The 15584-nt window shown below is 29.1% G+C and overlaps 1 protein-coding gene across 5 annotated transcripts in view; it reads right to left on the reverse strand.

Moving 5' to 3' along the window:
• Window positions 1-15584, reverse strand: part of garz (Sec7 domain-containing protein garz) — a 201682-nt gene that overhangs the window by 57603 nt on the left and 128495 nt on the right. For all 5 annotated transcript variants that reach the window (XR_012758824.1, XR_012758825.1, XM_075382294.1 and 2 more), the window contains exons 24-28: window positions 14485-14624; window positions 10220-10335; window positions 7548-7707; window positions 4158-4377; window positions 2641-2831 (exon numbers count right to left, since the gene is read on the reverse strand). Coding sequence is in view for 3 of the 5 variants with exons in the window: in XM_075382294.1 (XP_075238409.1) it covers window positions 2641-2831; window positions 4158-4377; window positions 7548-7707; window positions 10220-10335; window positions 14485-14624 (827 nt within the window). In the remaining 2 variants the exon portion in view is untranslated. The remainder of the gene's footprint in view (window positions 1-2640; window positions 2832-4157; window positions 4378-7547; window positions 7708-10219; window positions 10336-14484; window positions 14625-15584) is intronic.

The following is a 15584-nucleotide window of genomic DNA, read 5'->3' on the forward strand; positions in this document are numbered from 1 at the left end:
TATTTTCAGGAAAAGTATAGGGACAAGGGAAGCAATAGTGCTCAGATTAACTGTAGAAGGAAGATTAAAGAAAAACCAACCAACATACATGTCATTTATACACTTAGAAAAGGCATTTGATAACGTAGACTGGAATAAAATTTTCAGCATTTTAAAAAATTTAGGGTTCAAGTATAGAGGTAGAAGAACAATTGCTAACATTTACAGGAATCAAACTGCAACAGTAATAATTGAAGAGCATAAGAAAGAAGTAATAAAAAAAGGAGTCATGGATGTTCCCTATTCCTGTTACTTTTTAATCTTTACATGGAACTAGCAGTTAATGATGTAAAAGAACAGTTTAGATCTGGAGTAACAGTGTAAGGTGAAAAAATATGATTTGCTGATGATTAATAATTCTAGAATATAATTCTGGCTGAGAGTAAAAAATATTTAGAAGAAACAATCAATGGCATGGATGAAGTCCTACGCAAGAACTACCACATGAAAATAAATAAGAACAAAATGAAAGTAATGAACTGTAGTAGAAATAAAGTAGATGGACCACTGAATATAAAAGTAGGACGAGAAAATATTATGGAGGTAGGAGAATTTTGTTATTTGGGAAGTAGAATTACTAAAGATGGACACAGCAGGCGTGATATAAAATACTGAATAGCACAGGTGAAACGAGCTTTCAGTCAGAAATATAATTTGCTTACATCAAAAATTAATTTAAACATTAGGGAAGCATTTTTGAAAGTATATGTTTGGAGTGTAGCTTTATTTATATGGAAGTGAAACTTGGGACGATTGAAATACCTGAGAAAAAAGATTAGAAGCTTTTGAAATGTGGTGCTGTAAGAGAATGTTAAAAATCAGATGGTGGTTAAAGTGACAAATGAAGAGGTTTTATAGCAAATTGATGAAGAAAGAAGCATTAGGAAAAATATAGCTAAAAGAAGAGACAGATTTGTAGGCCACATTTTAAGGCATCTTGGAATAGTTGCCTTGATATTGGAGGAGCAGGTAGATGGGAAAAAGTGTGCAGGCAGGTAACATTTGGAATATGTAAAACAAATTGTTAGGGATGTAGGATGTAGGGGGTATACCGAAATGAAAAGAATGGGACTAGATAGGTAACTGGAGAGCTGCATGAAACCAGTCAAATGACTGAAGACAAAAAAAAAAACATTAGTACTGGTTTTTTTATTTTATTTTTATCTTTAATACAACACCACTATTTTTTATTTCATTGCACTTTGTAGGAAAAAGCAACCCTGTTTTGAACATGCAATCCCTTTCATTTTCATACAGTAAGTGCTAGTAATAAAATAAAATTTCTTTAATGTGTATTTGTTTTTTATTGGACAATTTGACATAAACTTTTCTTAGATTTAAATTCTCTACAAGTTTGAATAACAAATTTTACATATTCATAAGTCATTTAACAAAGTTTTTGTATTACAAATGTAAAAAAACAAGTCTTTAGACAACAAATTTTTCTTTTTTATATCGAATATAATGAAAATTACTAGATATATGGCTTGAGAACCTATTTAATTCAATTTGTCACGTTTAAACCATATGAAACTTACTCCTTAATTTGGGTTTTTTTAAATTTTCAGTATTGTTTTACTTCACTCTTTGCCCAGGAATTAGGGCATTAATATTTCACTAGCTGTAAGTCGCTAATGGGGCATTTCTGGACGCATATTTATATGAACCTTTTTCATTATTTTCACCAGTAGAATGACTCAGAAAGTGCTGGTAACACTATATGAATCACTCTGTATATAGCACATGTGTTGGCTTAACTAGCTGTAAGCAGCTCTTCTCACTGATAAGAGATGTCAATTATTAATAATAATAGTAATAATAATATACATATGAAAACATACATTATTGACTAGAGCAGAGAAATATTTTCATAAAGCAAAAAATCAAATATAGAGTCTACTTGACCTTTTATTGACACACAATGAAATATTTTAAATTTGCGTACCAAAAGAAACAATTTGTTTGAAAACTTAAAAATACATCAAAACTATACAGTAATAGTAAAATATTACAAAATTAATTTTTTTAAAATAAATAAAAACTTTACATTAACTAATAACATAGTTAATAAAGCTTTCCTACCAAGAAACAATCATTTAATGAAATCAAACTTACAATGAATCATTAATTAATTATTTATATATAAATAAATGAAATGCAACCTTAACAACAATTCGTCCGCATTCTCTTTTCTAGCACTCTCAGTCATTCGAACATCCTCAGGTAAAGTTATGCTTCAATTTCAGATCATTAAAATTAAATTATGTAAAATGTAAATTTATAAAATGTTAAAATCATAACAACTGGATAAAAACTACATAACACTACTACATAACAGACATGACTAACTTTATACTATAACGACCAGTTGTTATGATTTTAACATTTAAAGTTTACATTTTACATAATTTAATTTTAATGATCTGAAATTGAAGAATAACTTTTTCTGAGGATGGTTGATTGACTGAAAGTGCTACGAAAGAGAATGCGGATGAATTGGTAAGGTTGAATTTCATTTATTTATATATAAATAATATTATATACCAACTGTGCCATGTTTAAGAAACTTACATTAATTAATTAATGATTAATTAAACTTACCAATATCCAACCACCACCAGCTGAATTTGGTGAAAGTTCAGGACTAGTAGTACTAGAAGGTGACACTGACAAAGCAGATGGTCGACTTAACTCAGAATCAGATGTACATCCTCTTTCATTACCAAGTCCACTATCCTCATCTAAACCAGGCACATCTGTTGAATTCTGTACTTCTCCATCAGATCTTGCACCTAAAAAATGTAAAAAAGTAATTATCACTTACTTCTTAAAATAAGATAAGAATCAAAAACTGAAAGCTATTTTACTATTTATTACCATTACCAACAAAATGGTTTGTGCGACATATCAATAATAAACAATCACATTCACAAAATTGTAAAAGAAAAAAGATACAAACAACATTTAAATCATACAGTCATAGTTTATATTATTAAAAAGCCCACTTACCCCTATATTACATGGTCAGGAATTTAACTAATAAAATTAAAATTATACATAATTTTATACCAATTTAACAAATAGTTGGATTTCAGTATAATATAGTCTAACATAAATTTACTTACTTTTTTATTTATTTTGGTTACTGTTGGTTTTCTATTGTTGGTTCAAAATCAATTTTTTGACCCTATCTGTCATATTTTTATTATCAAATTAATCAACTGAATTTTCATTCATCACTTTCTGCGTTTAGATCAAGAAAAAATATTTTTCTTAACTTAAAATATAATTGTGAGTCAAACTTATAACGTTTATTTACATTTTCTTATATTTTTATAAGCCCCAACATGTACACAATTGGCACTGTCAGCAGACTGAGCTTCTTAAAGAATGTTTTGCGCTGAAACTGATATAATCCCCATACAGAATTTTTGCATTTTAAACATAGAAATGGGAATGGGAAATTCCCTCAAAACATAACTCTGTATCTGACAATGTTAAATGAAATACCTATGGTAAACCAAATAAGGGTAGTTAACAAATTGGAAATATCTGAAATTATATGGGTTACAAAAATTGCCCCCTCAAAATTCTAATGAAATTTATCAGCGCTCATTCCATTTTATATGCCTCTTAAAGTATAACATACATGAAAGTGATTTACACTTGCTATTACAACATTATTACTGTACGACATTGAATTTCAATGGATTTGGCACATAAAGTCAAGGAACAGATACAAATCTTATGATTATGCTAGTAGTTTACTTTATTTTTTTATTCAGATAAAGTGTGGTTTTATTTTTCTGGACATATTAACAACCTAAACAATAGAGTACTGATAATCCTCACATCTATCACAAAAAAATCGTGCTAACCTTGAAATAAGGTAAAGTTCATGATAAAATCCAATGTCAGCATGAGGTGTTCCTCTCCAATCATAGTAACTTCTGTTTAGATAATTTTTTTGTATTGTGCATAGTTTACAAGAAAATCACCTCAGTCGATTAAAATGAAACACCCTATATTTGAATTCCTTCAATAAATTAAATCTTTTAAATCAAATATAATAACATATAATGTAACATAATAATAGATAGAAAATTACTATTAAATACCAGTATCATGTAGAGCTGGTGGTTTTCCAACAACACGAGGAGGTGGAGCTCCAGCACCAACACATTCAAGAAGAGTGAATATGATTGCCCAGTCAGTAGCACTATGTATATTGGCAGCACTTGTTTTCAGTAGTTCAAATAGACCGTAAGATACTTGACGAGAAACTCTGGATAATGTGCTACCTTTCAGCAAAAGCAGCATTCGTAAAGATTGTAATACCTATGTTTGTAAACACAATTAAAAAATATTATTAGTCATTATTTAAAAATCCCTACATAACAGCAATCAAAACCAAAATGTCCAAAAATAAAATACAATGAGGTCCTTCAGTTATGGTCATTTGGAATGTTCATCATGATGCCAAGCATGTTGCACAGTGGTCATATGAATAAAATTATTTTAGAACAAGTTTAATGATTAGGTAAAATATTTTTTTGGTTAAGTACTCTGGCTTGAATGTTTTTTTGTATGGTAAATAATTTATTTGAGATTTGAGACCGTATGCTGTTCTTGTATATTATGAACAGGAATGATTAAGAAGATTTACAGAAAATTGAATAAGAATTATATAGAGTGACACTAAAACCGAAGGAGAAATAGCTTGCAGAAGAATGCTTAGATACAGAAGATTTAGAATGAAAATGACAGTATGAACTACTGTATAAAAAGGTAAAAAGTCATATGGCATAAGTGGAAGAAGAATATGCAGACTAAAGAAATTTCCAGTAGAAACAAGAAAAGTGTTAAAACAATGAAGAGACATTTTAAAGGTGAAAGGAACAGATAAAACAATTAAACCAATTTAACAGAAAACCAAGTGACTTTCCTGCAGAGGTTCAGACCAAGTGAAGGTAAAAAAGGATGAACTAGGGAGCAGCAATCCTTTAAAATTGGAAGTTATACAAACAATAAAAGATGTGAAGAATGGAAAAGCTGTATGATTAGATTAGTTGGCAATAGCACTGATTAAATGTCTTAAGGACTAAAAGTGATGGTGAAATTGGTTCTATAATAGAGAGATGAGGTAAGAAGACTTTCTTGAAATAGCATGACTCCAATGACTGATACTTTACAGTAATAAAGTATTAAGATTACAGGACAATCAGTTTGATTTCACACTCAGCAAAGATTCTTCTGTAATTGGCTGAGTAGGAGACTAAGAAAAAATTGAATGATTACAGAAAAACAAAAGGGATCCAGGATGGGAAAGGGGAAAAGGATTGCAACTGGGTTAATTAAAAAATATTGGTAAGAGATATGTAGCAAGAGGTAAAAGAATAAGTATACGGTTTGTGATGTGAAAAAAAAGCAATTCACCATGCCAAATTGGATGAACTTATGGAAATATTAAGCCAAAGTAGATTGAAAAGATAGAAGATTAATTAAAGAATTGCATCCAAATTGGAAAATGTAACTGGGTACAGCCTTTCACCAACCTTATTTAATATATATGTTAAAGATATGATGAAAAACGTCTAGAAGATGAAGGAAGGATTCAGAATTGGGAGGAGAATAAATCGCATAAAGTTCACAGATGACAAGGTGGATATGACAAAGAAGCAAAGAATATGAAACAAAGATGATAAAGAAGCAAAGGATATTCAACAATACTATTGAAGATGATTTAAAAATTAGAAGATATTATAACAGAATAAGAAATGGTAGTGAATTCCACACAAAAAAAAAGAACTATGTAAGTAAAACTTATTAACAGAAGGCTGCAAAAATGAAAATGGAATAAAAATATACAACGGAACAGGAGCTAGACTAAAAAATAAAAATAAAAATTGGTTCAGAAAGTAAGTTTTTATAAATAGCTGGTAGTTACCGTGTTGCCAAGGATATAACAAGGAGTATTTACAACTACTAAATTTATTATTAAGTCTGTAGAGTAGCTTTTTTGAGATAAAATTAGATCCTGCTATGTGCTAAATGGGTAGTATTTCAGTCCGTTTATACGGAGCTCAGATTTGGGATCATAGGGTAATTGAGGGGCTGGAGTATTTACGTTATGTTTTAATAAACTTTTTGGAGTTTCAAGAAATACTCCGAATATCATTTATTTAGAGGTAGAAATAGATTTAATTTAGCTCTATATATTAAAATTACTTTTTAATTATAATTTAAATTACTGGAATAAATTACTGGCAATTACTGGAATAGACTTATATAATAGTAAATGTGATTATGATGTGAAAGATTGGTTGACTTAAGAAATGGACAAAGTTAACAGAAGGTTTGATAATGTGTGTTTAGAATTAGTGGTGTAGCATACAGTTTGGGCAGTTAACTAGGAAAATAAGAGATTACGCTTGGGCTTGTTTTATTGAGAAAAAAAAGTAAGCTATAATTCCACACTGTATATTCTGGTTTGAGACATAGAAAACTAAGTAATTTTCAGGCAGGTGTTTGATTTGAAATTAAAATAATTAAATAAATTTATTTAATAATAATTTAAATGAATTGGAGTCAGTTTTATCATCCTTTTCTTGAAGCTTTACAGTTTTTTCTCAAGGTCAATTCATATTTTTAATCAATTTAATGTATTTAAATTTAATAAATTTTTATGTATTAAAGAAAGTATTAAAGTGTATCTATTAAAATCTTTATTGGTAACAGCTCACTTGAAAGCTATGTTAATATTAGGTTCATTGTTATTTTCTTTTATCAGATAATTTTTTTGTCTTTCTGAACCACTGCAGTTTAAAAATATGGATGAGAGAAGTTAAATGTATAACAATAAACTTACATTTAACTTACAGGGTAACCAAACTCGAAGGTAACAAGGTGTGGAGTTAATTATAAGAGGGAAACACATTTTATAAGTCATTGGAAAATAAATTAAATTTCTTTTATAATGTTTTTCTATTTGAAAATACTTACATTATAATAATATTATTAATATAGTTAGCTAGCTCAATAACCATCTACTTATACAATGAAATAATTTAAGCAAAATATATGCAATTAAAATAGAATATTATTCTATCCGAAACTTGATTGCTACAACAGCAGTTAAAGTTAACTCATTTGTCGAATGTTGAAATGTATTGTTATAATTAATTATAGTTAAGAATACAGTCATCTAAACCTCAAATCTTAAAAAAAGAAAACAGCTACATGATCAGAAACATAATATACTTCACACAGTTTAAAATAACATTATCACTAGATTGAATTGTAGAGTAAGGAGGAATGAATGTAGAGGAATTGTAGTGAATGAAGTGTTATGTAACATTATCTCATGGAATGATTTAATAATAAGAGAGTACTCAAATGTACATCTCTTGTTTATATAAAATTTATTGAGGACTAGAACGTCTACAACACCACTGTACCTTTTAAGGATAATAATTTTCCTAATATTATAGTACTACTTAATAACTTACCACATAACTCATATCTTCACGTCTCATAAGTCTGATAGCAAGACGTAATAGCCCAACAACTGATCGTTCTACTAAAAAGTTATGGTTACAAGCTGCAGCACCCATTAGTAATGTGTATATATGGTCTCTTACAATTTGCCACACGCTCTGAACACGATCTCTATCAACAAAAGAAAATATGGGCTTAAAATATTTGCTAGCTTTAAAAATGGAAACAAGAGTTTCAATGAAACAAGTTTCATTCTTTACTAATGAAACTTTATTATTAACAACAATTTACAAATAAAGTAGAAAAATAAACAACAAAAATTACAGTTCTTATCTAAAAATTGTCCAATACAAATTGTGTTCTACCAGCTTCATATGGTGCTGCAAATAATTTCAGAAGCTCAACATTATCTGGTGTAGAATTTCCTGTGTGTTTTAATTTCTTGTATAACTGCCATTTGAAGAATGTAGCTTGTTCTGTAGTGTATTAACATATTTAAGAAAACATTTCTAGGGTGAAATTTTAGAATAACTTGATAACCAAATCACATTTCCATATTATGAAGGGATATTAAGATATTAATATGGTTTAATATTAATATTCCACTAACATATTAATCTAATGCAGTTGTTTTAACTATCAGGAATCACTAGCGCATTATTTCATCATAATCTTCAAATGTTTAAGGGCCAATCATCAACAATGGTGGCAAAACATCAAACAGTTTGTACAGGTTAGGCAAAAGATATTCATGTAAATTTTCAACAGTTAAGCAACGGCAATTCTACTTGTTAACCACACTACAGAGATGAAAATGTACTTTATAACATTAACACAGATTGACCAACATCTCTAGGTCATTTTGCATCAGATCTAACAGGGTCATACAGTTTTCAAGACTGGTTTATGTCTAATTGTCGTGACTGTGTTACCTGATTTTATAGAAATGGAAATTTAATTCGTTTTGTTATACTGGAAATAAACTTCTTGACAGGTTTAAACCTGAAGCATGCTGTACAGAATATCTAAGATTCTAAATGATTACATTTAATATTCAAGATTGGTTCAAGTTTCAGTCTGAATCAATTTTAGTCTCGACTGTGTAGCGATCATACTCAAAATTTTAATTAAGAACAGTATACATGTTGATTGAAATGCTTAAAAAATTCTTGTACCATTACTTTGCTTGCACATTACCATTGCAAAGGTATAATAAATAATTTAACAGTTACCTGAAATAATTTACAAGACATCACTCTGTGGCAAACTTAACTCAAAAATGGAGGTTATTGTGTGATAACATGAGGGATAATGTTCACAACATACAGTGCCAGAAATTTCCATCTCAACTCAATCAGATTTTTGTACTCAATCTATAGTTTTATTATTATAAAACTATATCACAAACAGCAAAATTCACATAACCCCAACAGATACAAAAATGGTTGGTAAAAGATTTTCATTATTTAATAGAATACAACACAACATGAATAAAATAAATTAGATAAAATAATATAGCTACTATCAGACTGCATTCAAAATACTCAAATAAATGAAGATTAATTTTGATCACACTATTATCCAACAATAATGGAATTTTGTGTTTGTACTTTATTGTAACACATCATCTTATTACAATATAATATTAATACTAACAACTATACTTTTATTGATAGATTAAACAAACTATTTTCAAGTAATAATTTTTAAGCAAGATGATTTCCTGCACTTTGATATTCTGTAGGATTTTTACGTACGAATTTATAATAAAAAATTAATTTCACTACAAGATCATGATAAAAAAAGTAAATGTAAAAATATATATAATAAAGTATGAAATGCAACTAACAATCGCATTAATATCAATAAATCAATTTATTTAAATAGACAAAATAAAGAAGTGTAATTTAATAAAACTGCATTATAAAATGTATTATGTAGGGTGCCCATTTTAAATGTAACCCTTCTATCATGGGCATATATCTTTAACAGGAATATTTAAATGAAACACGCTTGACTAAGTTATATGTCTCATAAAATTTTACATCTTAAATTCTAAAGTGGTTGGCATCTTTCTAAATACAAGCTACCAACATTTTCAGTTTGTTTCTTTTAACTGTTTTTAGAGTTTGTGATTAGATATAGAACACAGCTTCTTTGATACTGACTTTCAGTTGTTCTAATGTTTGTGGTTTGCTATAGTGTTTTCTTTGAGGTAACCAAACAAAAAGTCAGGCATCAAATCTGATCTTAGTAACCATATGTCACAACAAATGACACAATCACCAAAGAATTAAATATATTAATAAAAGCAGTAGTTGAATTTGAATAATGTGATGCAGCATTACGTTGAAACCAACAGTATTGATATTTCTCTTTCAAGAGTGCAATAAAATATACTAATGTAATTTTGCTTTAAGGTGTATTCAAAGAAAATAGGATCAACAATCTTTTTTTTGTGATATTGCACAGCAGATTGCATGATTACGTGAACACAATCAATAAAAAACTGCACTTCACATATCCAGACCATCTCATATAATTTATTCCTGAAATCATACCAAAATTAATATCATAAAAAAGGGAATAATTTAACTCATTATTACAATTTAAGATAATGCATACACGGTAAAATCCACTTTAGTTAAAAAGATAAAAATATAAAACATGAACAAATATCTACCTGTTCTGGATGACAACTTTAAGCAGAAGTTCCAAAAAGAACACAGCTGTATCTTCATTATAAGCAGATCCAAGGGACACATGTCCTTCTGGTCCATATGATGCGCGGATTAATGCCTAAAAAAATTCAAAGTTAACACATTAAAAATGCACGTTTTATATTATATGTTGTTTTATTGAGTGGCATAACTGAATAATTGTAGATAACTTGAGATGAGGTACAAATAACTTCTAAAAATTCTCACCCATTCTAAAAAGCAATAGCATCCCATGCCAAACATACAAGGGAAAGGGAATAAAGTGATTTTTTTGTGTTTTGCTTCAAGAACCTGGATTTATAGGCATATCAATAATATATATAAATGTCATCAAATTTAAAAAATTAATTATTTCATTTTATTTATTCTATATCTATTATGTTAAAACTTTTTCTTTTATCTTCTTTAAACTTCTCAGTCTAGCATCCTTTAACATACAATCTGACAATAAAATAGATTTTAAATTGATCAATACGCAAATGCCATCCACTGAGTAATACAGCAACCTGGAGGGCTATGTTTAATCTGCAATTTGGCAACACCCCCAAAACCTCAGGTAGGCATGTTAGTAGACAACAGTATGTTGTGCAGGTAGTTGGAAACTAACATCATGTTACAATTTACTAGATGGTAAATTCTGAATCCTGTTTTACACATGATAAAATACAGTTTACCAGACAACTGTGTGGGAAATCATGTTAATCTTACGCATAGATATTCAGGTAAATCACCAAAGTAGTAAAGGCAACCCATGAAGATGGAAAACATGTCTGAACTGTTAATGAAACAGTCCAATCTCTGTTTATAAAATGATGAACACAGTGACAAAGTATGAGAAGATATACAAAATCATTTTGCAACTGAGAGAACGATTATAGACGATTTCAAATACTGATCAAATTTTAGTGAAATAATGGACAATACCTGTGTTTAGACATGAAATCAAGCAATAATTTCTTCTTTATTTTGTAATGAGTTCTGTGGTAATTTTTTATTATTCTTTATCTGATTACTAGTAGCGAATTCTACGTAGCGTATTCTTTATTTCTTTAGTATTGAACGATTCACCAAACTAGTAACATGTTTTGTCTTTATTAAGATCCAAAACATTAACCTACATAAAGTTTTAACAATGTATCAAATCTTTACTAGGAAGAATTTATATGGTGCGTGGACTTTAAATTTATTAAAATAACACATTATTCAATTTGAATACATTACATTTAACTTAATTTGTTTTCTTCATTATTTACACATCCAGCAGTTCTGTAAAATTCATTAGCTAAGCAGTTAAAATGTATGACAATAATTGTACAAACTGCTTCTAGTTCATTCCACATTATGTCTCAGATTATCTAAGACATGATGTTTAATATGCAAGAAATCCATTAAAGTGTTACTAGAAATAAAGATTCCTTAAATTAAAAAAATTTCTTGAATAGAATTCCTTGAATTTGGGAATGAAGTGTTTTAATTACAACTTAACAGCAAAGTGCTGAATGGAAGTCACCAGCATTACTGAAAGAAAAAAAATATATCTTAAAAGGTAAATATAAAAACACTGTCTCTTTGTAAGAGTAACAACAAATAAATTGTTTACAATTAATTTTGCATGAGGAATGAAATGTTAATGGAAATTTTTTAGTGTTTTGGGATACTTGTGGAAAACAAGCCATCATAAGTGGTCTCAATAATTGACCAGGCAGTTGGTTCTCTCTTCACAGCAACACACTAGCTTACTAGGAAAAAGTTGTTCATGAATATTATGTCTGAAAACAAGTGTGTATGCCTATTCTTCAAATTTATTCCATTGTGGTTTTTTATTTCTAAAATAAGCATTACTACTGAAAGGGTAATTTTTTGATGGCTCGGAAGGCATCCAGTGGAATGGGACACTGAGTCTGAAGGTTGTACCAAAGGAAAATTCCACAGTTAGTTCTGGTCCCTGCTAGATTACCACTTGCTGCACAGATGCAGATGGGATAAACTTTGAATAAAACACTGCTAAAACTCAATTTCATGATGTATGCTTCATTATTTAATTGTTGGATTGTGTAAGATACTAGAAGAATAGTCACATCAGAATATTCATCATTCATTCTGGTAGAAACAAATGCAGATTTTCCATTCAATATTAGAAATGAATCTGAACAACTGGAAATAGCTTTTTTCATAGGAAAAAAATTGTTTACATAATCACAGAGTTCTACAATATCTGCCTTTTAACATTAATTTTGTTAAAAAAATTAGTTCTTTATAACTTAAAGTAACAAAATTACAAAAGCTGAGTATTAAAATGGTCTGTATGATTTTAATAAAATTCCATTTAATGAATTCTGGATTTCTGAAAACATTTTTACATTTCATAACAACCACTATATTTTTTTTAATCGCTTTCTTAGTTTAAAGGGCCTCATATTGACATCTACTATTTTATAATTCCAGAAAGTTATTGATGCAATGTTGAGTTCTTACAATAACGATTTATTAAAAGAAATCTATTAAAGTCTGTGTAAAAGAACTGCTGATGACACTTTATAATAGTACTGAGTTGATGTTTTGGATTATCTGAAAATATATCTTTTTTTAAGAGTATAATCCTTTATCACTATTATGACATTTCATTGTTAATGAACTCAAAATTAATGAGTAGGGCTCCTTATATTTATTTTTAATGAACTGCAACATGAACCTAACTAATACTTCCATTCACTTTCATTTCTGAATAGAAGAGTTCAATCTTTTTCAAGAATTTTAAAATGAAAATAATTAAATCTTTTTTGTTTATTTAGCTTTAATTTTGTTATTTAACATGGTCACTGTTAATTCTTTGTGATCTTTATATTCCATGTTATATTGTACTTGAATCATACTTATCCTAATAGGTTTCACTGTCAACTCCATCATTCAAGAGTGGTAATTTTAGAGTTTCCTGAGAGCTAAAGAGCTAAAATTTAATATACTTATTCCCCATCAAAGGATGTAAGTGTATCTGATTTCATATTTTATTATTTAACAATGTATTGACGCCGAACGGCTATGACAGAACGTAATTCATTACCTTGTGGTGGCCCTGAAAAGGGATGTTTTTTTGCGTTAGCTCTGAGAAGAGCTGTGTTTTCCGAAAGCTGGTCTCTGGTGAAGTCGGGGAGTTGCAGCTCAGCCATTGAAGTCCGACCGGGCTTTCCTTCAGCAGAAGTTGGGGCCCCACTACAGCGTGGCAGTGGTGTATGAAGAAATATTAGTCAATATCTTCTGGATATATAATGAGGGGTATTTCCAATCAAATGACTTTGTGGTAAATAAAACTGTCAGTAACCATCAAATGAAAATCAAAGAAATTACACCAAGGATCCTTTTACAGGAAATAAGTGATTGTGTATTTTGTAATGTCAATTGCTGGCATTTTTGAAAATTATGATGAAAGAGCTGTGGGAATTACAACTTAGAATCATATTAAGATAATTCAGGCATTTCTTATCAACTAAATGGCATGTTTTCTCCTATATGAATTGGTTTCAAAAAATGCTTACTATCTGAGATTCTATTGATGCCTTCATTCTATTGTTGCATCTCTCCAAATAAAATTTGGCTGATAAGGTTTTGGCTTTGCCGGCATATGAATCTGTGTTTATTCTCCACATGAATACTAGTAAAAAGCTAAATCGAGAAAAGGTGAAATTGGGAAATACCTTCAAACAAGTGTTAACGATAAGCTATAAGGGAAATAAAAAGCGGTTTGCCGTAGCATTGTTGGGCCGCCGTAATCCCTACAATAAAAGGTAACAACAATGCTACGGCAAGCCGCTGTTTATTTTACCCTTATAGCTTATCGTTAACACTTGTTTAAAGGTATTTCCCGATTTCACCTTTTCTCGATTTATTTATTTATTTTTCAGACATCAATATTCTTCTTGCTTTCTTTTTTTTTTGATATAATTTTCAGAAATTCATATTCTGAATAAAATTTCCAATACATACAAATCAAAAAATCATATGGTTGACAATCAAAAAATTTTTAACTTTAATCGTTAATAACTAATTAACACGATCCGATAAAATCTTTTTTCAAACGGGGTTTTTCTCTTCACGATTTACTCTATACAACTGTTTTCTTCTCATTCTTAGGAGAAATTTTTTTTTTTTTGTTCTACTGTGTTATTAGTAATATTTCTAGTTTAATGTATTATGTTGAGTTATGCCGTTAAATATGTTTTGAAGAACATACCTTGATTAACTTATGCAAAGAATCCAAACGAAGAAATTTTGATTCATTTGTTAACTGTTCAAGATGACATTCACTTATGCAGCTTTGTGCTAATCTTATAAATTCCTGGTCTTCAGGAGAAGGCACTTTATGATTTGGTTCTGTAAGAGAACAAGATTGCAATAAAAGTCAGTATATATTGAAATAACTTTTCCTTAACAATCAAATTATTACTAACAAGGTTTTAGATAATTAAACTGTTTCAGTAAGTTCTAGTTAGCCGAATTGAGCTAAATTGCGAGAAAAAGCACAAAAAAGTTATTAAGATTTCCTAATAACAGTAAAGACTGACAGAGCTATTAGTATCTATACTACCCATAAACATGGTAAACTTGTAAACAAATAAAATTTATATACAAAAAAAAAAAAAAAAAAAAATAACAAAAAACAATAATTTGAAAAATTACTTTACTGTTGTAATACATACATACATTGCACCTTAAAGTAAAAGTAAAAAATACATATCATTATTAGCAGAATACTACTTTGCTAACACATAGTGATTTCAGTAAAAACTTTGTATTCAATTGTGGTCAAGGGTAGATTGTAATCAAAATAATCCTGAGTTTGGGTAACACAAATCTGTGATATGCCAACAGGAATCTGCCGATGTGTTTTCCATGTTATGTTTATTACAATATATTAAAATGTTTACTGACCTGAATTAAATATTTCTTATTTAAAACAGCAGCTAGGTTTATGAAATTACACTAATATCAGAAAACAAAATTTTAGTAATCTGCATGTGTATTTTAATTCTGAATCAAAGCTATTACATACTAGGAATTTTGCTTTGATTTTCTTTTTCTATTTAGCTTCCAGAATCATCGTAAGGTATTACTTCAGAGGATGAATGAGGACGACATGTATGAATGTAAATGAAATGTATGTAGTCTTGTTACAGTCTCAGGTTGACCATTCTGAGATGTGTGGTTATTTGAAACCCAAACTATCAAAGAACACTGGTATCCATGATCTAGTATTCAAATTCGTATAAAAGTATTCAAATCCTTTATTTGAACCTCAGAACTCTCCATTTCAAAAACAGCTGATTTGTAATG

The sequence above is a fragment of the Lycorma delicatula genome, chromosome 1 (genome assembly GCF_047948215.1).
Source record: "Lycorma delicatula isolate Av1 chromosome 1, ASM4794821v1, whole genome shotgun sequence".
NCBI lineage: Eukaryota > Metazoa > Arthropoda > Insecta > Hemiptera > Fulgoridae > Lycorma > Lycorma delicatula.